The sequence below is a fragment of the Pleurodeles waltl genome, chromosome 3_2, assembly GCF_031143425.1.
Source record: "Pleurodeles waltl isolate 20211129_DDA chromosome 3_2, aPleWal1.hap1.20221129, whole genome shotgun sequence".
NCBI lineage: Eukaryota > Metazoa > Chordata > Amphibia > Caudata > Salamandridae > Pleurodeles > Pleurodeles waltl.
The window spans coordinates 225,128,165-225,149,610 of record NC_090441.1 but is presented as its reverse complement, the minus strand read 5'-3'; the positions used below and the strand labels follow the sequence as shown (position 1 = coordinate 225,149,610).

The window sequence follows — 21,446 nt, the reverse complement described above, 5'->3', positions numbered from 1 at the left end:
TGAACCGGTGTAGACTGGATTATGCAAGGTCGGAGCCAAATGTGCCCTTCAAAGTGGTTCCAGTGGCTTGGGGGGCTACCCCTACCAGGCCTGTAACACCTATTTCCAAAGGGAGAGGGTGTAGCACCCCTCTCCCAAAGGAACTCCTTTGTTCTGTCTTCCTGGGCTCAAGCTTTTCAAGCAACAGGAAGGCAGAAACCTGTGTAAGAGGTGGCAGCAGCTGGAGTTGCCTGGAAAACCTCAGAAGGCAGAAATGACAATACTGGGGGTCCTATAAGGAGACCCCAGAGTGCATGGAATCATACAACCAATGCATGCAAAAGCCTTGGGGTATGAGTCCACATGTTTGATACCAAACATGCCTATGTTTGGAGTTACCATTATGTAGCTGGACAAAGGCAGTGACCTATGTCCAGTGCACGCATAAGGTGGCATCCCCGCACTCAAGATGTTTGGGAAAATGGTCCTGCAGGTCGTGAGGCACCCCTGCTAGTGCAGGGGTGCCTTCAAATACAGGTACCTTGCCCTCAGGGCTGGAGGGCCTGCTAGAGGGGTGTCTTATAAGTGACCTGGTGCAGTGTAAATGGCAGTAAAAGGGTGCATGTACCTTCCCACGCAGGCTGCAATGGCAGTCCTGGAGAAGTCTTTGCATGGGCTCCCTATGGGTGTCAAATGATATGCTGCAGCCCATAGTGATCCCATGGAGCCCCAATGCCCTGGGTACCTAAGTACCATATCGTAGGTACATATAAGGGGGCACCAGTATGCAAAATCCAAATTTAGAGGAGAGAGAGCATAATCACTGGGGACCTGGTTAGCAGGATCCCAGTGAACACAGTCAAATACACTGACATCAGGCAGAAAATGGGGGTAACCATGGCAAAAAGAGGGTACTTTCCTACATCCCCCAGAGGTTTTTGACTTCCTTTTCGGCAACTAAGTCCAAAGGTGAAAATCTTCATTGCTGCTTTGCTCTACATCCATCCGGTGACAACACTTCTCAGACGCTCCAACAACATTGCCTCGTTGAATCTCTATCTTCTCTGACATTTTTCTCTCAAAAGGCTAATGGTAAGCCCTGACCAGATCCAGTCGACTTCTTGTGTTTGAGCTTCACTGCATCGCAGTTGTCCTGAACTTTCGACTTTGACCCGGTCTCGCATGACCAGATGCCGTGGTTGTTGCTTTGTTCTTTTATGTGCTGGATTTCACTTAAAAAAATCATAATTCCAGTCCTACTGATTGGATTTTTGTTTCTTTGGGGTCAAATAGTTCATTAATATTCACTGTATTTTTAAAAATTAGTTTGGGATTTTCTTGTGCTGTATTTTAACTTAATTACTTTACACATGGCCTCTAAATTAAACCCACAGATGTCATATAGCGGTCACCAGGGATTGCAGCGGCGATCCATGGCTTTTCCTTTGCGACACCTGGCTACCGATCAGTGCCAGGATCACATCCAAATGGACATTGGTTAGGGATCCACTATCTTTGTTTTGTCTCATTTTGTGATTACACTAATAGTGAATAATATAGTGAGTACAATTAAGGTGGAACATGAACTTCCTATGCTGCTGAGGTAAGTAAAACGAATATGTTTAAATGCATGTTGTGTGCATGCTTGTGGGTGAGGGTGTGCGAGAGATAGAGTATGTGTAAGTGTGAATATGTGTGTATGTGCAACAATGTGGGGGTGAGTGAAACTGAAGGTCAAGACGCATGTGATGTCACTTCACCTACCCCTGACATTTTCGTGAATTGAGTTCATGGTTAAGCCTAACAGTTTTTTGCACCAGGCTACCCAGAGTTTAGTGACTTTTTGTGGTTCACGCTGCAAGGGATGGTGGTTATACCCCAGTCAACAAACCCAGTACAGTACTCTATCTTGTATTCATATATTCCCATTCTGAAAAATCCTTGCACAGTCCTCTGTCTTGTATTCATATATAAGTCTTGCTTGTGCTGTCAATGAAACAAAAAGAAACAGGAGTTCTTCAGGCCTGACACGCTGTTAGACTTCACTGTAGGAAACACCCTGTGGACTTGTTTGTAGTTTGTTTTGCTTGTAAGAGTTTGGGATATGGAACTGCACCAGCAAGCATTAGTGTAAGGAGCACAGGGGAGGAGGTAATAAACTACAGTACTCAGTGTGTTTGATGCACTTTACTCTTCCCAAAAAAACTACGAATCGGTTTGTACTAGAATCATACACACTTTCTACTTAAGGTGCATGTGTGGCAGCCTAGTGTGAGGTGCAAATGTGTGGGAAGCTGTGCCTCCCGCTTCAGGCTACTCTCATTTTGTGGGGTGCACATGCTGAGCGGCCACAAGACCCCCTCTAGCAGCGGAACATAACAGATCATATTTCTGAAAAATAGTGCACAACTGTACTACCGCAGTTGTGCATCTTTTTTTAACACGTCATTTTTTAACGTGAGCTAACACCATTCCCTAATGCCATCCGTGCACCATATTTATAAAATGATGCCCAATGGCACAAAGAACGGTTAGCACCCAAAAAAAGATGCTGGCCCGTGACGGATGGCGTTACAGGAGATGGTGCTAGTGGGTCAAAAATGACGTTAGGCTGATTAGCGGAAAAATATCTGCCGCTACTCAGCCTAGCATTCGTTTTTTGACACACAAGGAGCCACAAAATGACTCTGGTCTGGCCAGGCATTAACTAATGGAGCTAAGCGGGCTTAGCCCCGTTATTTAGGTATACCCCCTACTTAAGTGTTGTTTCTGCATCGGGTGTTAAATATGGCGCTGGCGGGCTAGCGCCATTTTTAGGAAGGGAACCCCTACCTTGCATCTCATTGACGCAAGTTGGTTGACCCTTCCTAGAAATGGCACTAACTCCATTATTTTGATGCTAGACGGGTCTAGCATCAAAATTTAAATATGGAGTTAAGTTAGCGCCTCTTTAGCATCACAATTAATGACGCAAGGCGACGCTAATCTTCCATTAATATGGGCTGGAGCATGTTTCTGTGGTGAGAAAGTGGCCGCCCACACTTCTGGCCTTCACATAGGTCTCTCCAGACAGGGAGAGTTTCTAATATATCTCTTCTGTGTAAAAAGTCCCACTTGTCACATATGTTGGTGCACACTGTACCAGGCAGGAAGCGGACTAACGAAATATATACTCAAGCACACAAAACAAGTTATAAATGTACCTCTATAGACTGTTGGGTCAAAAACACGACTCCCTGCAAAGATAAAAGAGAAACATAATAAGACATTATTTTGATACATTGTACCTCGGTTATATGATGCTAATATTTGCATTTGTTACCTGTATTCTGTTGCTCTTTTACACAATGGCCCTTCCGTAGTTTAATTACCATATTTCCACCCCCTCCGCCCCAAGCCCTGAAGTGCAGAATGGTATAGCACAGTTTATGCACAGAAATCCTCTGGACACTAGACTCTCTTTCAGAGATGGCACATGTGGTAGGAATGCCAGGCCCTGTGTTACCAATAAAGGTTGGTTTCTGCACCCATGTGGGTACCAGCTACTTCATGTTTGTGGGCAATACTGGGGAATAACATGTGGATCTAGTCCCTCTGCTCACATTTTGCACATCTTGGAGCAAACACACACACTAAAAAAGTGGTCCCTCCTCCCAGTAACCCCTGTAGTCAACAAGTGACAACCCAAAAACCACAATTGATCCAAAGGTTCATCATAACTTCTGGTCAAAGTTTGTTGGTAGCCCTGCACAGACCAGTGGCTCATTGTCACTCCCCTCGAACACTGGTGTTCCCAGTAGCCCCACCCCGGAGTGTCCCATCTGCAGACCCCCCCCCATACACCGCATCTGGGCATCTGGGCCCACCTCCTTATCCCGGGACCTCCAATCTCCCCAGACCTTTTCACATTTCTTGAGACCGCCCAGGCCTTACAGATTTGTAACTCCACCCTCCTGCGCCAATCAGGCTGCGCTCACAATCCCCCACTTCTGGCACCCCGCACTCTTCCATTTTGTGATTACATTCCATCTGGCTACTATTAATGCCACCTCACAGAAAAGGTGCTGATATTATCTAACCAACGATTGTTCACCCCAAATGCCTAGTATAACAAGTTTTGGTGCAATGTGGTGTGAAGGACACTGGATACCCTCTTAACCACACCTACCTAAAAGGACCCCAACCTAGGACAGTCCCATGCCATATGAATCAAAGAGCCCCATAGTAGGCAGCCCCTCGCACACCTGTCAGAGGGGCATCTGTCCATCGCAGAAAGCTGTGTCCTTGTAAAGTATGCCTTGTGGAGTATTTTGATTTTGACCAACCTAAAGTTTGCTCAGATTGCTACCTCCCCAGGGTAGCCGGTCACCTCTCCCCACTCATCATCCTCAAGCCTCCCTAGGTCTCCCTCCCACTGATCTCTGAGGGGCTGGAGCGCCACGGTGCTGTTCACTAGTGAAGTGTTGTACGCTGCTGATATGGCATGTCTGTGTAGGGGAGCGCAAAGTACCAGAGCTCCAGGGGCCAGACCTGGCCCAGACATCCCCTGATGAGGTACCGGGCCAAGAGACAGTGCAAAGTGGGCTCTGGCCAGGGGCCCCAGCCTTTCAGGGGGGCTGTTGCTAGAGTCAGCTCTGTTTTGCAGAGCTTTGCCCTCCTGATTTTTAATCATTCTTAAATAGATTTTTTGGAATACTGTTGTCCTTTCTTTTGTTTTGGAGGTGGGTGATGTGTGAGAGTCTACTACAGATATTTCGGGAGAAATGTGTGTTTATGTTTCACGCAACATCCATAAAATACTTTCTTTTAGATCAAAACAGGACCTCACATGTGAGAAACGGCGGGTGTCACGGGGAGTCTTTAGTGAGCTGCTGCTGTTTTACCACATTGAAAACACAAGTAACTATCCCTGAATATTAGGTGTAAACACATTTAGCATTTGGATGAGTGTGCCTGTGCACAGTCAGTGACCTAGCCAAAGAGGAAAAGAAAGCTGAAACTGTATCATATATTCAAAGTTGTTCCAAACTGGGGCCCCAAAATGAGTTTGGCCCAGTGCACCCAAAATTCTTAAGATGTCCGTTGCCTGACTTGGACATACTACAGGTATTGGCTCCCAACAAGTTGATATTCTGCATGGAGCATCTCAAAGGAGATCTCACCTCTCGTATCCTGTACATCCCCTAACTTTGAAATCCCTATGAGATCCCATTTGTCCCCTCCCACACGCCAATGCATCCGACTCCTACTGGGGAGTTTCCAGCGTAAGGACTCCTTGCCATCCAATATGAGCTATGTTGTTCCTCCGGACCTTGACCTCCATGGGGGGGAGAGCCGTGACCGAAACTCTTCTCAGGATATCTGCCCTATGTAGCTTCCCGGCGCCGTCGCTCTCCGGTCCACAGCCAACTAAGGGTCCTTCTGCTCACCAAATGATTAATCATTGACAGCAACTAAGTATGTTGCCCAATAATGGAGAAGGAGATTCAGGAGAGGAATACCCTCATCAAAGACCTTTCTAGTCAGGACCGACAGTGCTGTTCTAGGCACTTTCTGTCCACAATAATTGTCTCGATATGGCTGCCATTTGCCCAAAGAAGCTAGCCAGGGCCACAAACATAGAGTTGTGAAGAGCATACAGAAATTTTGCTAGGTATATCATTTTATAGAGCATTGTGTGCGCCAGTGGTCAAAATCCTTCACGTATTTCCCTAGAAGCCCACCTGTTATTGCCAACGCAAGGCTGAGGATCATATGTGATGAATATGCCAAGTACCAAAACCCTTTCCCATCAACTGAAATCGGACAGTTCCAGCTGTGCCTGGGCTTCCATCCTGCAACCACATACAGACAAGATTTGTGTCAGTTGATGCGTGTTATGGGTTCCCCTTAATATCTAGGCTGGACAGTCTTATTTTAGCTTTAGGCCCATAGCCTAAGTTTTTAAACACATATACACATTTTATTCATTTTACAAAATTTTAACACAGCCTGCTTTATGCTTGTTGTTTATATAGTTTAATCAATAGCCTTTTCTGAGAAGTGTTTTAGGTTTGCACCAGTGCACTCAGCCTATAATGCTAGGAGTGGGTGTATCTGGATGCAGAATCAGTGCTGCTGCCCTCAGGGGTCTACCTTTAGTACCCTTAGTACCCCCATGCACTTTGCACCTAGGTACCATTTACTGGGGACTTGTAGTAGCAGCTAAAAGTGTTGCTAATTGTGCCAATGCATCACAACAGTTTAGGGAAGGAGCTGTAGCCCAGGGATCCTGGTTAGCAGGGGCTCTGGGCACTAACAACTTCTAGGCCACATCACATACCAGGCAAAACGTGGGGGCTAACCATGTCAAAAAGAGGACCTTTCTCACACCATGCCTATCAATATTCTGCCTTTTGATCAATGCAGAATCATCATTTACACCAATGGTTCAGCTCACCCAGCTGAGGGTACCAATTATCAATACTCTGAAGCTTCTGCAGCTGTTTGTGGGGTAATGAGGGTTGGTAAATTCCACCCACAACAAACATACACACAGGCCCTAGGGTACTGTACAGTACAACCTGCAAAGCTAAAAGCTTTAATCTTGGCACTGGAACATATAGATCCTGAACTTTCAACACTGATTGTGTGTTATTTGTGTTATTGTGTCCAGTCCTTCATTGAATACATACACTACTGGGACACTAATGGGTTCATAGATTCAAAAGGAAACCCCATAAAAGACAGATTCTTATGGGGGAAATTGGCAGATCTTAAGACAAACTGCTAAGGCTCATGTCGTACACATATGGGGTCACAACTATATTGGAGTATAATTTGTAGGAAACACATTGACAGATGAAGCTGACAAATCTGCAGTTGCTACGGCTTCTGTTGCTGAAATCACTCATTCTCATACGAGCGTGGATGATGAAACATTGGCTGCTGTGAAAGCTTCAGCTGATGGCAAGATCTTACCAAAAGCTCGTCCTGTAAAATATTCCTACAGCTAAAGTGCCCAAAACATTGCTTTGCTACAAACCAGAGGTGGGTGACCATCTGAACCTCAACCAAGACAACAGACTAGATCTGATTAAAGCAGCAGCTGAGAGTGTTGCTTCTGCCCAGGCAGGTGTTGCGACTACCATCTCCGTAATGAAAAAGCACTACTGGTGGTTTGGTCTAAACAAATAGACAAAGCAGTATGTCCTTAGTAGTGACGTGCCAACAAATGAAAAATTCAACACCTATGTCCAGCTACATAATGGTAACTCTGAACATAGGCATGTTTGGTATCAGAAATGTTGGAATCACACCCCAAGGCTTTTGAAAGCATTGGTTGTATGATTCCATGCACTCTGGGGGCTCCTTAGAGGACACCCAGTATTGCCATTAGAGTCTTCGGAGGGTTTCCAGGCAGCCCAAGCTGCTGCCACCTCCCAGACAGGTTTCTGCCCTCCTGTGCCTTAAGAACTTCGAGCCCAGGAAGGCAGAACAAAGGATTTCCTTTGGGAGAGTGGTGTTACACCCTCTCCCTTTTGAAATAGGTGTTACAGGCTTGGGAGGGGTAGTCTCCCCAAGCCACTGGAAATGCTTTGAAGGGCACATTTGGTGCCTTCCTTGAAAAAAACAGTCTACACCAGTTCAGGGGCCCCAGTCTATCACCACACCACAGGGGTGGTGCGCAGAGCTCCTCCAGAGGGTCCCTGGGTTTTGCCATCTTGGATTCAAGGTTGGCAGGGAACTCTGGGAGCATCTGAGTGACCAGTGCCAGCAAGTGACGTCAGAACCCTCCTCCTGATAGGTGGTCACCCAGCTAAGTGACCCATCCCCCTTTCGGGCTATTTAGGGTCTTTCTCTTTAGTTGTTCCTCAGAGTCAGATTGCAAGACTCCAGCAGGAATCTTCTGCACCCTCCACTTCGACTTCTGACCAAAGAAGCTGCATCTGGACTCCTCAGGACCCTACAAGCCGCAACAACGAAGCAAGACCCTTTCTGCAACATTGTATCTCCTGCTCCTTCCAGCAACTGCAACATTTCACTGGTTATGCATCCTCTGAGGAAAACCCATCTTCAGCCTGCTTCAGAAGAAAGAAGGAATCTCCCTTGGGGTGAAGGAGTCACTCCCCTTCTTCTGCAGGCACCAACTGTGATGACGACCAGTAGCGTTGATCACCTCTCTTGTTGAGTTGCATGGATCCTGCATCACAGGTGGTAGACTGAAGTTGTCCTGACGATCCTCTCTTCCAGCTGTCCAACTTGGGCTCCAGCCTCCAGCACTCCTTCCTGTGACGCACAGCTCCCCGAAGACACGAGCCATTGTTATCCTTGAAATAGGTCTCCATAGCTTCCTGCATGCACCTCTTCGAAGACCGTTCTGTGAGGATCAAGGAGTCCAATCTCCATCCCTGGCCCATGAGTCGCACCTTGTCCTCCACCTGCATACTCAGGGGAGAGTGCTCTGAAATTCCCCATGGCAGGTATTTGACATTATTGCATCTGCCCAATTGTCCCACTGGGACCAGGAAGTAGTCTATGTGGGACAATGATTGCAGTGCATTGGCTGCTAGGAAAACTGCCTCTCTCTGGGATGCTCAGCCTGCCATAGGTCTTCCAATCACATCACATCACCCCCAAAAAAGCCTTAAATATGGCATCCTCTCTGGGGCTCTTCCCACCTTTAGTCTGTTTATCCAGTGCCCGTTCCAGCACAGGGTGCAAATCACCTCCCACCACAAGGAACGCCTCTCGGAGTGCTTCGATCTATCTCAACATTGTGTCTGGTGCCTGGGCCTGGATGCTTGGTGGGAAATACCAGTACACCATACCCAGCTTTTCTAGCTGCCACATGCACCCTGAGGACACCCAACAACCCTGTGGGTCAATACACATCTCCATTACCTTGTATGGGAGGAATTTACTCACTAGAATGCAGGTGCCCTGGGGCCCGGCCGTGAATCCCACATATGCTAGTACCATGTAACTACCTCTGCTCCGGAAGCCACAGTTAATGTCCATCAGGTGGGAATCCTGCAGCAAGATGATGTATGGAGCGTGCCTGGCCTTATGATTCATCACTACCTCTCACTTGAGTTTATCACTTATATCATTAAAGTTCCAAGTCAAGAATGTGAGAGGAGTCCCTTCTAAACTATGGAGGTGGTGTGATCCTACTGTGTATATGCCTGTTTCTTAGGTGTGCCAATGTTTGTGTATGTTTCAAGCTGTGGTTGCCTACATCCAGCCCATCCCGATTCTCCCCAAACTGCCCCTCCCCAACGTGCCCTAAGGCCCCCCAACCCACCCAGTATCCTCGTGGGATGAGAAAAGAAAAACCTCACACCCCAACCAATGCTCGAGCTACCTATCACCCACCCTCCATCATAGTATACATCACCAAAATGGTGAGTCCCTGGGCATAGCAGCAGAATTCTTAGTGTACGGATACTCCTGGCGGGCCCAGACATCTAGGCCCCAGCCAGCACCGCCTATAGAGTGGCGTTTTCGAAAGGGTGTCTCACACAATTTTGTCTTAAGCCATGGGGGCCACCATAGGGGTGTTGGACTCCCTCCCCCATCGCCAGAGACCTTGTCACTATCCCTTGAGTCGGGGGAGGCCAACACAGACCAATTATTGCTGGAGTTCAACGGATAGCCCTCTTGAACCTTCTGTACTACTCTTGAGCATTCCACCCATGCCTGATCTTTTGTGGGGGTGACTAGCTTCGTTGTCAGATTGACTGACGAGACCTCTGCTCCCACCATTCCAGGTCTACCCCCAGTCCACCAATTCCACTATTGAGTAGCCCTTGCATTTTAATATTTTAGCCAGTTCCAGACCTCTGCCTCACAGGCAAAGAAAAATTACTCCCCACCACATGTAGCAACTTTGCAGGGAAAAGTAGAGCATATTTCAGGTTTAGTAGTCTCAGATGTTGTTTCACTCTGATAAACGTTTCCCTTTGGAGCTGCACCACGGTGGTGTAGTGCAGGAAGATATTAACCTGATTAGCTTTGACCTACCAGGGGTCTTTTGCAAGTGCCTCCTGAAGAATGTAGTCACAGTTCCTGAAATTAAGTGGTTTGTCTATTATCAGACTTGGGGAGCACCTGTTAGGGTAAGTTTCCCCAGGGCTATGCGCGCTTGCTCAATCATATACATTTTCAAAGCCGCTGACACCTCTTTCAGCATCCATTGTTCCACAAAGAGCTCCACGTGGGGCCCTCCACACATTCCAGGATCCCCAAAATGTTCATGTTGTTCCATCTGGAGTGGTCTTCCGAATCATTCATGTGGGTCATTAGTCTTTTGATTTCTGACTGCATCTGCAGAATTAGCATGATGTGGTCTGCAACCAAGCGCGATAGTTCGGTCAAGGAGCATTCGGTCTTTCCCACTTTTTCCGGCCAGTTTCTGTAGTCTGCCCTGAGCAGGTCCGCATCCTGGACTACTGTCTCCATTTTATGTTCACAAGCAATTTTCATATCCTGAATGGCAGCCAGGATCCTGTTCATGCATGTTTCAAGTGGTAACCCTGCCCCAGGCTGCACACCCTCATTCAATTGCACCACAGAGTTTTTAACCCTTTGCACCTGTACGGCCTTCTTCTGGTGTACCATAGTTCTTCAGTGATCTCCGGGTAGGCTCCCAGGGCACAGCACTGCGCTGCTACTCACCCCTTCACTTTGGGTCACTCTCCAGTCTCTCCCCAAGCCAGAACAGCCTAGGGTGTCTGTCTTGTTCCAGAGGACAAACCTCACCAGGGTCCACAGCGTCTAGGTCCACTTCCCACACTAGATCTGATCGCCTCCAGCCCCCTGGAACTGACACCCCCATATCATTAGTCCCTTGCTGGTGGGGATGGCTCCATCCACTCCCCTAATACCACATATGAATGGCTGGTCACATCAGGGCCTGAAAAATGCTTTGGGGATTCACCACTATCTCCTCAGCAGGGTCCCAACCCAGTAGGCAACATCAGTGTCTTGTGGAGCCCCAGTGTCCGCCGCCTCACTGCTGCAAGCTCCAGGCTTTAGGGAGGGAGGAGAGGAGGCCCTGTAGTGTTCTTGGCATTTTACCTTCAGTATGACACCTCCAGAAGATGTAATTTGTGGTGTCCAATTAAAAGCTGCACAATTCACTGGTTTGACTTTCAGTGTGCAGTATGCCAGAGGGGCCTGGGAGCCCTTAGTACAACTTGGTGCAAGTAGCAGCCACTCTAGGCCAGAGGCAGTGCACCCCGCAGGCTACCAGAACATTTGTGTGATATATATCAGGCCACACTCTACTGGATCGATCTGACATTGAGTCCTATGTGCCACTTGATGGCCACTCACTGCCACCACATAGTCATTTATTCCCAGTCTCCTTCTTGGCCACAGGCACCTATGTTGTCTCCCAAGTCCCCCCTTACACTGGGGCTATTGATGTGCATGGTGACTAAATTTCATCAATGCATGTTGCTCCCACTTCGCTGTCCCCCCAAGGGAAGGAGGGGGACAGTCAAGCGCACTCCTACCATGTCGCTTCCCACCAAATGCCTGCTGCTGCTTGGAGCTGTCTGGCTGCGTTTCCTGCCAGCAGCAGTGCTTATAAATAAAAAATGCAAAACAAATGGTTTTACTACCTCTGGTGCTAAGGACGTGGTGGACATGGGATATTAGGGCCAAAGGCAAGAAATTATAACCACACTTAAGAGGGACTGCTCTGTTGTTTAGGTAGGCAGGTTGGCATCTGGGACATAGAGGGGCAAACACTGGTCAAATTGGGGTTCCGGTGGGAGTGTAGCCCACAGATAGCCCAACATCTAGAGTGGGCTACCAAACTCTTAAATATAAGAGAGAGGTTCTGCCATCTCAAGAGTGGGCAGAATGGAGCCTTCTGGGATGGTTGAAAGCCACACTTCACAGGAAGTTGTCACCAGGTAGGAGGAAACCTAGTAGCCCATTGGCTAGTGACTGCAATCTTCCATGAGAGATCTTTCTCGGCATAAAAAGGACACCCCTGGCACCCAGAACTCAGATCTTGATCGACTGGAAGAAGAGGACTGATAATGTACTGCCCTGTTGACGCTGTTGACCCTGGAGCCAGCAAAGAGGAGGCTATAGTGAGGTTGGTCTGCAGCTGCTGCTTCTTGGGCTGTTAAAGGAAAGGACTATGCCTGCTGTGTCCTGCTTGTGGGGAAGTCATCTCCTAAGCCCAGCCTGAAACAGAGACTCCGAGAGTCAGTTCTCTGAGTTCCTGTTTGTAGCGCAGGGCCACAAATGTTGGAGAAGCCTACTGGGGTGAGTTGGTAGCCCAGATTGCTGTCCCTCACCACTGTGCTGCCAAAGAGACAAGGACCTGATACTCAAAAGTTGCTTGGAAACCTGCTTGATGCAGGAGAGTTGTGGAAATACAGTTTAGTCACCCAGAAGGAGAGTTATCACCAAAAGAAGAAACCCCATATAACAGGTGTGCCGGGTGACTGGCAGCCCAGTGGCTCCTGGACTTCTGCTGACCCAGAGAAGACTTTGTGGGATGTTGACCCAGTGGCCAGAATCACCTCACCAGGACTCTGAACCAAGGAGTAGCCCCTGGGAGACCCCTGTCAGCTGCACAGCATCTTCAGTATCCTGTATCCTTTGCATCAGGACCACTCCATAGAAGTCAATAGCAAGGAGCCACTGATGCTGGAACTGGACTGAAGACCTAATTTCCTAAGGCAGTAACTTTTTTGTTGAACCTTTGTGAACACCTTGACCGGCTCTTTGGCACTGTTTGTCACCCAAAGTAACTCCAAGTAACACCATTCCACCTCTGACAAAGTTTACCTTGAACAAGTCTCTACCAAAGTAACTCAAGTAACACCATTCCACCTCTGACAAAGTTTTCCTTGATCAAGTTTCTATGTGTCAAATTCAGTACATTTTCCAATGCTTGCTCATCATTATGTGATTTCTTGGTTCCTGTAAAATCCATATTCCCAGAATCCACCAGTGAATCGTCTTTGTTTTGGTGTCCATAAATTCATTAGAATATCCCCTATTTTTAGAAATTGTTGTCAGATTTCTTGAGAGTTATCATTCTTTCTTTTTCATTTGTTTTAGTAATTTTTACATAATTTAGACTTGTTCCTTTGTGTACGCCTTGCTGCTTGGAGCCAGAAAAACACAGGGTTGACCTAAGGTTTAACAAACAAAACCTAACTGATACTAAAAGGGTTAGTAGTGTATTAAACAGTGAGGTCACACAATCACAGCGCAGTACACACCCCATTTGCTCGTGGTTATTTTGTGGCAAGCACTTGGGTTCCTCCAAGGATTTTGACATTTTGTGAGTAGCCTGGATGGGACCTCTTTTGACTAGCAGTTAATGCAGTGGGTTGCCAGAGTGAGGGAGATGTTGGGTGTATGGAAATGAAGTGTATTATATTGTGTAGTTGTGAGACCTCACCAGGTAACACACTTACCAACCCCTTCAGGACCAGTAGGCTTTGTTTCTAAACCTGCTAGCTCAATTCTGGATAGCTGTGGCTCTGAGCAACAAAGCTTAGACAAAGGACCAAGTGTAAAACACATACACAGTATAGAATACATTCACAAGCCAATCATGCTTAATTAAATTTGCAACCTGTACCCACACAAACCTCACAACCCGCCACAACACTATAAATTACTATTAGCAATTAAATTAAAAATTGTATAGCACTTAAAATTGCAAACTATTTTTAACAATAGTGTCAACAATTATACAAACAATATTTAACATATTATTAAACCACATGTATAATTAAAAAATAATATTTTTATAACTATATTATTGAAAACAATATTCACAACACAGATGTTCTTGAAAATGATATTACTTCCCTAAACAAAATATTATTCTTGTCAACAATGCTTCTGCATCACGATACTTTTGTGTCACAATATTTTTTCTACTATTTCCACATCTCAATATTTAAAACTCAATATTTTGTCCAAATATGATATAAAGGTTGTTACATATATAATTCTGAGAAAGAAGATATTTTTAAGATTAATTTTGCTCCTCCTAGCCCACATTTTAAGTTGGCATGAATGGTATGTCTTTTCTCTCCTGGATATTGCCCAAGGTGTGCCACTCACTATCTGTCTTGTCTAGTTTTGTTTTCTAAAAGAACGTACTCCTCAGGAATGAAAATTGTTAAAGGTACATCATCACACCACTATCTGCTGTTTCTGAACCAGGGAAATAATGTTATAAAAGAGTATAGTAAATAAATGGTGGCAGGAGACCTTCACACCAGGCGACAGAGGGGCAGGCAATGCAGATTCACATCATCAATTGCACTTAGCATTCACCTCTTCGCTGGTTGAACTTGTCAGTGCAGCTGGCCTCGTACAACAAGAATATCAGACTTGCTACTATGAGGAACACAAGGCCTATTGTTCAAACAGGTATGCAGAAGCGAGCCATCTCTGAAACTCGAAATATAATTTTATTTTTTTGCTGTGATAGAGTTAGCTTAGTGCTTACAAGTAGCAAAATGGGGGTAGAATTGAGGCTCTAGGTTTATTTGTCTTTATTATGTTTACAATTCATATCTTGTGCACTGACTAGATTTCTGATTTCAAAATAAATCTTTACGGTGCATTCCTCACTTGCTAGTGTTCTTGAGTGTGGCATTTATTAGTGAAAGAGTGTTTAGGGTTCTACTAATCATCTCTGTAATGTGTCCATCTCAGTACCTGAAACACATCTCAAGCAAATATTGCTCAGGAGATTGAAGGTGGCTACAGTCCAACTGGTTATGTGTCTGGGGTTGGCACATTGAATGACTGGGTCTAGGAAACCAAACTATGGTGTTCCAGAAAAATCAAGAAAAGTATCAAAGTTTTTCCAGAGAAATACTTCCTGTAAAGATCTTGTAATTATGGCATTTAACATGCTTTAAGCCATTTTTCCTCCACATGTTGGTTATGCCTGACTAAGTTAGTTTGTTTCTACTGTGGGATCTATAGTCAGATAGAGAATGCCACTTTTCCTGGAACTAATCCTTACCTACAAATTCCTAAATTATTAGACACTGGTTTGGTTCATACACTCCATTTAGTGACAGTGTGAGATGCTATAACCACCCACAAACCAGGTGTTTCACACATTACTGACTGGAGGAATAAAAACACAATAACTGTGATCCATAGGGCCTTAGTTGAAGAGGTGAAAAGGGATGTCAGCTAACAAAGGGAAAAGTTGTTGGTTGGCACAGGATCGGACATGGAGGCAGACAAATGGAAGGCAACATTGCAATATATTCCACAAGTTTCCTACAGTGCTAGATTTAGGCTCCTGCAGTTCACATTTTGTGCAAAGAACATTATTCGCCCTTAAGAAGTTGTGCAAGATTCCCCCTGGGGTGCACATATGCTGATCTGAGTGTAATGTTTCTGAAGCAGATTTCATATGTACGAGATGGCAATACCCTGTTATGGAAGATTACTAGGAAAAGATTGCATTATTACTAAAAAAGAGGTTTAAGGATATGTAGAGAAGACATCTGAGTTGTGTCTGTTGGATTAATCTCCATACCTGGTAAATAAAAAAATATAATAGTTTTATTGTCCCAGCCATGATCCACGTCAGGTGGCAGATCATGATGGCTTGGCAGGTACTGGTGGCCTTCGCCATCACAATGTGGATACAGGTTGTACAATACTGGGTGGGGTTGTAAAGTGAGGTGTTGAACTCTGAGAAGAAGGAAAGGTTGAGATTAGTGGGATACAAGATTCCAGTCATTCGTAGCAGAACCTTAGACCACTACACAATGGGGACACCAGACTTAGGTGGTAATGCCAGTAGTTATCAGTAGAGGTTGTTGAGAACAAGAGCTATTATTGTGTGAAGTTAGTATGGATAGAAAAGATACCATCCACACTGTATGCTTGGCATGACACAAGTAGAAGAGCATGTCCCTGAGAGGAGCATCACTAGAAATGTGTAGACTTAAACTTGTTATATATTGCTCCTAGTTATCCATTATATTGGTTACTTCATGGCACTAAGAATCCACGCAATGAGGGGCAGCAAGGCCAGTTGTTGCACTGCGCTGTTGAATGGGAGAGAGTTTAGAGGGATATTTACAAAGATGTGGCACTCCTCAGCTCTCTCCCAGCACTAGTGCATTTGTGGCTGCCAGGTCCATGCTGCAAGGCCGCTGGCGCTATGGGCAGGGTTAGTTTTGTGCAGGAAGAGATACCTTCCTGTGCACAAATTATCCAAAGAGGCAGAATGCAGCACACATGGAAAGAAGGAGTAATGCAGAGAAATAAACATATCTCTCTGTGGCAGGCATGCTGATTTCACACAATTCCAGCTCTTCCATGTCAGGATATATGGAATTGCGTAAAATCTGTGGATGGATGCAGTGGAATGCCCATACTTCCAGCCATGGAAGTTCTACCACTAAGAAGTGCAATCCAAGCAGTGCAAGCCACTGGGTTGTGTTACATTTCTTTACAAAGCCACACAAGGCCATGCAAATCAAGCCTTGCAAGGCTTTGTAAATCCCATTTCATATATTAGTAACTATGGGGCTTAGTTTGAAGGCATGCTTGTCTCTTCCATGATGTCAACAGCATAATCTTGTTATATCATTTCACATGACATTGACCAACTTATTTCATCCAAAACATGCTTAGACTTGCTGTTCCCTGTCAAAATAAAAGAAAACAATGAAAGTTTGGAGGACAATTAATCTCTTCTAACTCTTGAGGGCACAGTTACTACTTTTTGATGCAACATGGCGCAGAAAGGGAGGGAGAAAAAATGTTTCATATTTACAAAGATATGGAGCATATTCCTCTTTCTATGTGCGCTGCCGATCTCAGCATCCACGGAAAGAGAAAGTAGCGAGGAGAAATGGGGGAGGCGCTCTATTTTGGTGCAAACTCAGGTTTACAAGTCCTAATAAGTCTGGGTTTCATTAAAATACATGGGTGGATGCATGGAAACGCCTCGGCTCCACCATGTAAAGCCTACAAAATGTAAAACAACGCATGGCTGCAGCATGCACTGGGTTGTGTTACTTTGTATTCACTAAACCACACAAAGCCACGCAAAATGGCTTTGCAAGACTTAGTAATTGGCAAAAAACGGTTTTGCGCCGGTGCTGCACCACAAACGTGGCACGGCCCAGTGGAAAGCCATACTGTAAGTGGGCTTGGGTTGTGGCTTGACATGGACACGCCTTCCCCTTACACCGTGGCGCTTGGTAGGGGTCTGAGGTTTCTTCTAGTCTGGAAGGGACAGGAGTGACAGGGTGATGCTAGAAGCATGTCCTCTGCGTATAGTATTGTCTCTGCATCTCTTTCTGTATTCAAAGCCCAAAGGCCATCGCTGACATTGCTTGCGCAATGTTCAATAAAAAAATGCAAACCACGTTGTCAAGTTACTTTTCTGCATCTATTGATATTAATACTGTGTGGTGTCTCATTCCTTTTGTTTGTTTCTGGGTATATTGAATAGTGATGAGAGTGTAGTGTTTTTTGATGAATTCATCTACTCTTTGTCATGAGTTTAAGGATTCTCAGTGGAGCTTCTCTGTTGGTTTCTCTTACCTGTGCATGTCACTCCTGCGTCTCTCCTGATCTTACACTTGTTGGGTATCGCAGCATCGCGTGGACAATCAAAGAGGGACTTTTCCCTTCCAGTGCACCTGACCTGGCCAAACACCATGTCGAAGACCCCATTTTTATATGGAGCATTGTTGGTTTCTGCCCTGATTGCTGATCCACAGTTCAGTTGTCTACAGACCACCTCAGCATCCTTCAAATCCCAGTCGTTATCACAGACGGTCCCCCAAATATCCTCATTTCTGACCTCCAGCCTCCCTCTGCAGGCGTCACCGGAATTCACCAACCGGATAATATTAGCTCCAACTGTGAGCAAAGGACCAGAAAAAACAGGTCATAAAATTGATTGTAAAGGAATCTGACTTCTGAAAGTAATTGTCATCAAATATTTTGAACATCCATGTGCCCCATTGTTGTCTCTTGTTAGCTCCTGTGGCATGTGTGCTACCACACTACACCCAGTGGTTGGGGCTAATCATCCCGTCATAACACTTTCAGGCCGCCTAAATGAAACCAAGATTTCTAAATTAACATTTCAGACAAAAGCACAATTTGTGATGACCTAGTTGACTGATCAGGTGAACAATATTTTATAAGACCAAAGAAATCACAAAATAGGTGTCCTCTTGTAGGGGTACTCCATGACCTCCCAGATTGATCACCTCTCTACAAACATGACAAACATGTTTAAAAGGCATGTCACTTTCTCCCTCATCAGACCTGCCAGTAGTTCTAGGTGGTTTATTAAAATCCATCTCAGTCTATGGAATTTCGCTGTATCTGGTGGCCTCGAATAAATGCTTTTAGAAATATCAGATGTATCTGAGTTCAGAGGGTAGATTGATTGAGAGCTTGGGCAATAGAATATAAGGGCCCTTTTTAAAGCACAGAGGGCTGCCTGTGAGGCCTGATGAGATGATGGAGACCTCCCTTTTCATCACACCAGGTGAACCACCCAACTTAAGTAGAGATCTGTGCCTGCCTGGCAGGGAGAGCTGAGCAGTGAATTAATCCACCAGGGAACTGGATGCTCTTAAGGCTTAGACGAATATGCCTAGCAGGCCAACATGCTGTTTTTTAATCCACTCAGAATCTATTTAGTGTTCACATCTCAATTCTCAAAGCAGTGTTTATATGAGACAATCTCTGTTTTCTGTGCCTGGAAATGCTGTGCCTCACATGGTGGACCAGGACAGGGGAATCAGTAGAAGTTCCCCCACCTTAAACAGGGCTGGGTCTCCCTGAATTCCTTTGCTTTTTATGGAACTTGGGGCAGGAAGGAGCAGCTGAATAACACATGTATGTGCACTTCCTTAAGCGTGCTAACTATTTTGCTAATATTTATTTATTGACTTTTGTATAATTCTGCCATAAGTACACAAAGGCCCTGCAAGTGGTACAGAAGTGAAGAGAGACACAGAAAACACTACTCCCATGTAGGTGTGTCTGTGATGATATTTGCATAAAGCAACCTACCTGGAAAGCAAAGGAGCACTGCACATTGAGCCAGATGTACGAAACAATTTTGCATTTCTTAAGAAAATAAATCGCTATTTCGGACCATTAAGAAATGCAAAACTGGCATTCATTAGCTGCCCTATAGAAATCACATTTTGGAAATCTGCACCATAGGAAATCGCAAATAGAGATTTCCTATTTGTGAATCGTAACACAATGTACTAAGAATTTTCTATTTGCGAATAGTAAAAAAATGGGCTTTAAAGAAATGCAATTACCACTGACTCAGTAAAGGTGGTAACCATGTGCAAACTATAAACAGACCCCCAAAATGCATCTGGCTCAAACACAATAGTGGCATTATACATCCTGGTGAGGAGGATAAGGATTCTGGCTGTAAGGGACAAGTGGAGGAGGAGACAAGAGAGGCTATTTATGGTGAGGGTCCCCCTGTTAAACCTGACCGAGGAGGAGATCATAGACACATACAAAGTAGTCAGGTCATACTTGATTTGAGAGCTGCAATACAACCCCGGCTACAGGTCCCAACACTTAGGAGCAACGCTATATATATCTCCCCATGAGCAGGTATTGTGTTGCTACACCTCCTAGCACTGGGGAGGTACCAGACAGTCATAAAATTGGTGGGGGTGTCACAAATCGCCTTTCCCAGGTTCTTCCACAAGTTCCTGGATGTAATGGTGGGAAAGGTGCACCAATACATATATTTCCCCAATGCACCATAAGCATTGCAGCAGACAAAATTGAATTTCTACAAGGTAGCACCGTTTCTTAATGTACTTAGCTGTGTTGATCGCACACATATTGCCCCCCTTCAGCTACAGAATACATCAACAGGAACAGGAAGAGCACACACGCACTGAATGTGCAGGTGGTGTGTGACTCCTCCTGTGTCATCACTGACCTGGTGGCCAGATATCGAGGCAGCACCCACAATTCCTTCATGTTCTGCCACAGTGGAGTACACAACCGACTGGCACAGAGGAAATTTGAAGATGGGTTTCCGCTAGGTAAGAGAATCTCACACTCAATGAATGCACTGGCCAAAAGTCTTTGCGTGATGTGACCTAATAGTTTCCCCTCGCATGCTCCTAAGGTGACAGTGCATATGCCTTACGGCCCTGGTTCCTCATATTTTACCTGACCCCGAGAATAGCAAGTGAGAGACGTTGCAACAGAAAATACAAGACAACACGGTCAGTCATTGAGCAAACATTTGGCATCCGAAGTCCTGCTTCCGCATCATCCACAAGACAAGTGGGGCATTTCTCTACAGGACGGCCACATGTTGCAAAATCATAGCGACCTGTGCCATCATGCACAACATTGCTATGTGGAGGGGACGGCACAATGTCAACATTGAGTCTGACAATGACTTAGATGAGGACCAACAGCCACGGCAGGGGCAGCAGGATGGAGCCCACATGGCAGAGGGACATGCACAACACACAGAGATAGCAAACAACTATTTCTGAGGTATGAGATGACATGACATCATAGAAATGAAACATCACAAATGGGGTAGTGCTTGGTGCTTGACTCAGTGACCACCTTCTACTCAGGTGAGTACCACAACTGAAAAAACTTAAATGTAATTGGGAAAAAATATGTGCCAAAAAAACATTCAACTCAAAACACAGAGTTGTGATGGAGTCACTATTTGTGATCCCTTAGTTTGGGTTGCTTTTCTGCTAGACTAGGTTGTGGGCCAGATACTGTGTCAGATCCAGTTGGAGGGTGGCATGGACGCCTAATTGTGCAGGCCTCCTGTGCAAAGACACCAATGATGCTTGATCTCTCCTCACTCTCAGGTGGTGGGGGGTAAGGTGGAGGCCCAGGTTGTGGGTTTGAATGCTTTCCAGGGCAGTTGTGACCTGCACCAGCCCACAAGCAACGTCCTTACAGCAGTGGGATATATCAGTTTGAATGTTGACTGTATACCTGGCCAGGCTTGATGTGGCATTTGCCAGGTGGTTGAAGGACCTGGTGAAAGTGTCTACATGACCAATGTACTCCCTGTGGCATATATGCTGCACCCTGTGCTCACGCTCCATAGCAGATTGCCAGTGCTCCTGCCCCTTCCCAACTGCCTTGGTCAGGCGCTGCAGCTCCCTAATAACACCACCATTTGTTTTTGTTCTGAAGGTACTGTGTCCCTATGATGAACGTCTCCAGGCCACCCTAGATGGACGGGGTATCTGCCACTTCTGCCACGGTCTCAGTGAACCTGCTCACAGACCTGGACTCTGCTGTGGTGGGGTCTCTCTCACTGTGCTGTTCGCTACACTATCATCAAAAGTGGGCAGTGGGGACGTGTGCCTCTCTTGCCTGTTGGTGAAAATGTGTGAGGTATGGGTAGTGATGGTTTGGGAGATTATTGAACAAGGTTGCTCCTAGTAACCACTTCTGCT

At 45.7% G+C, this 21,446-nt stretch overlaps 1 protein-coding gene across 1 annotated transcript in view; it reads right to left on the bottom strand.

The window, feature by feature from the left end:
* The window catches only part of LOC138286373 (scavenger receptor cysteine-rich type 1 protein M130-like), a 793,269-nt gene that overhangs the window by 606,816 nt on the left and 165,007 nt on the right, over window positions 1–21,446 (bottom strand). Inside the window, exons 5-6 of the mRNA XM_069226532.1 lie at window positions 17,542–17,862; window positions 3,183–3,215 (exon numbers count right to left, since the gene is read on the bottom strand). Coding sequence (XP_069082633.1) covers window positions 3,183–3,215; window positions 17,542–17,862 — 354 coding nt within the window. The remainder of the gene's footprint in view (window positions 1–3,182; window positions 3,216–17,541; window positions 17,863–21,446) is intronic.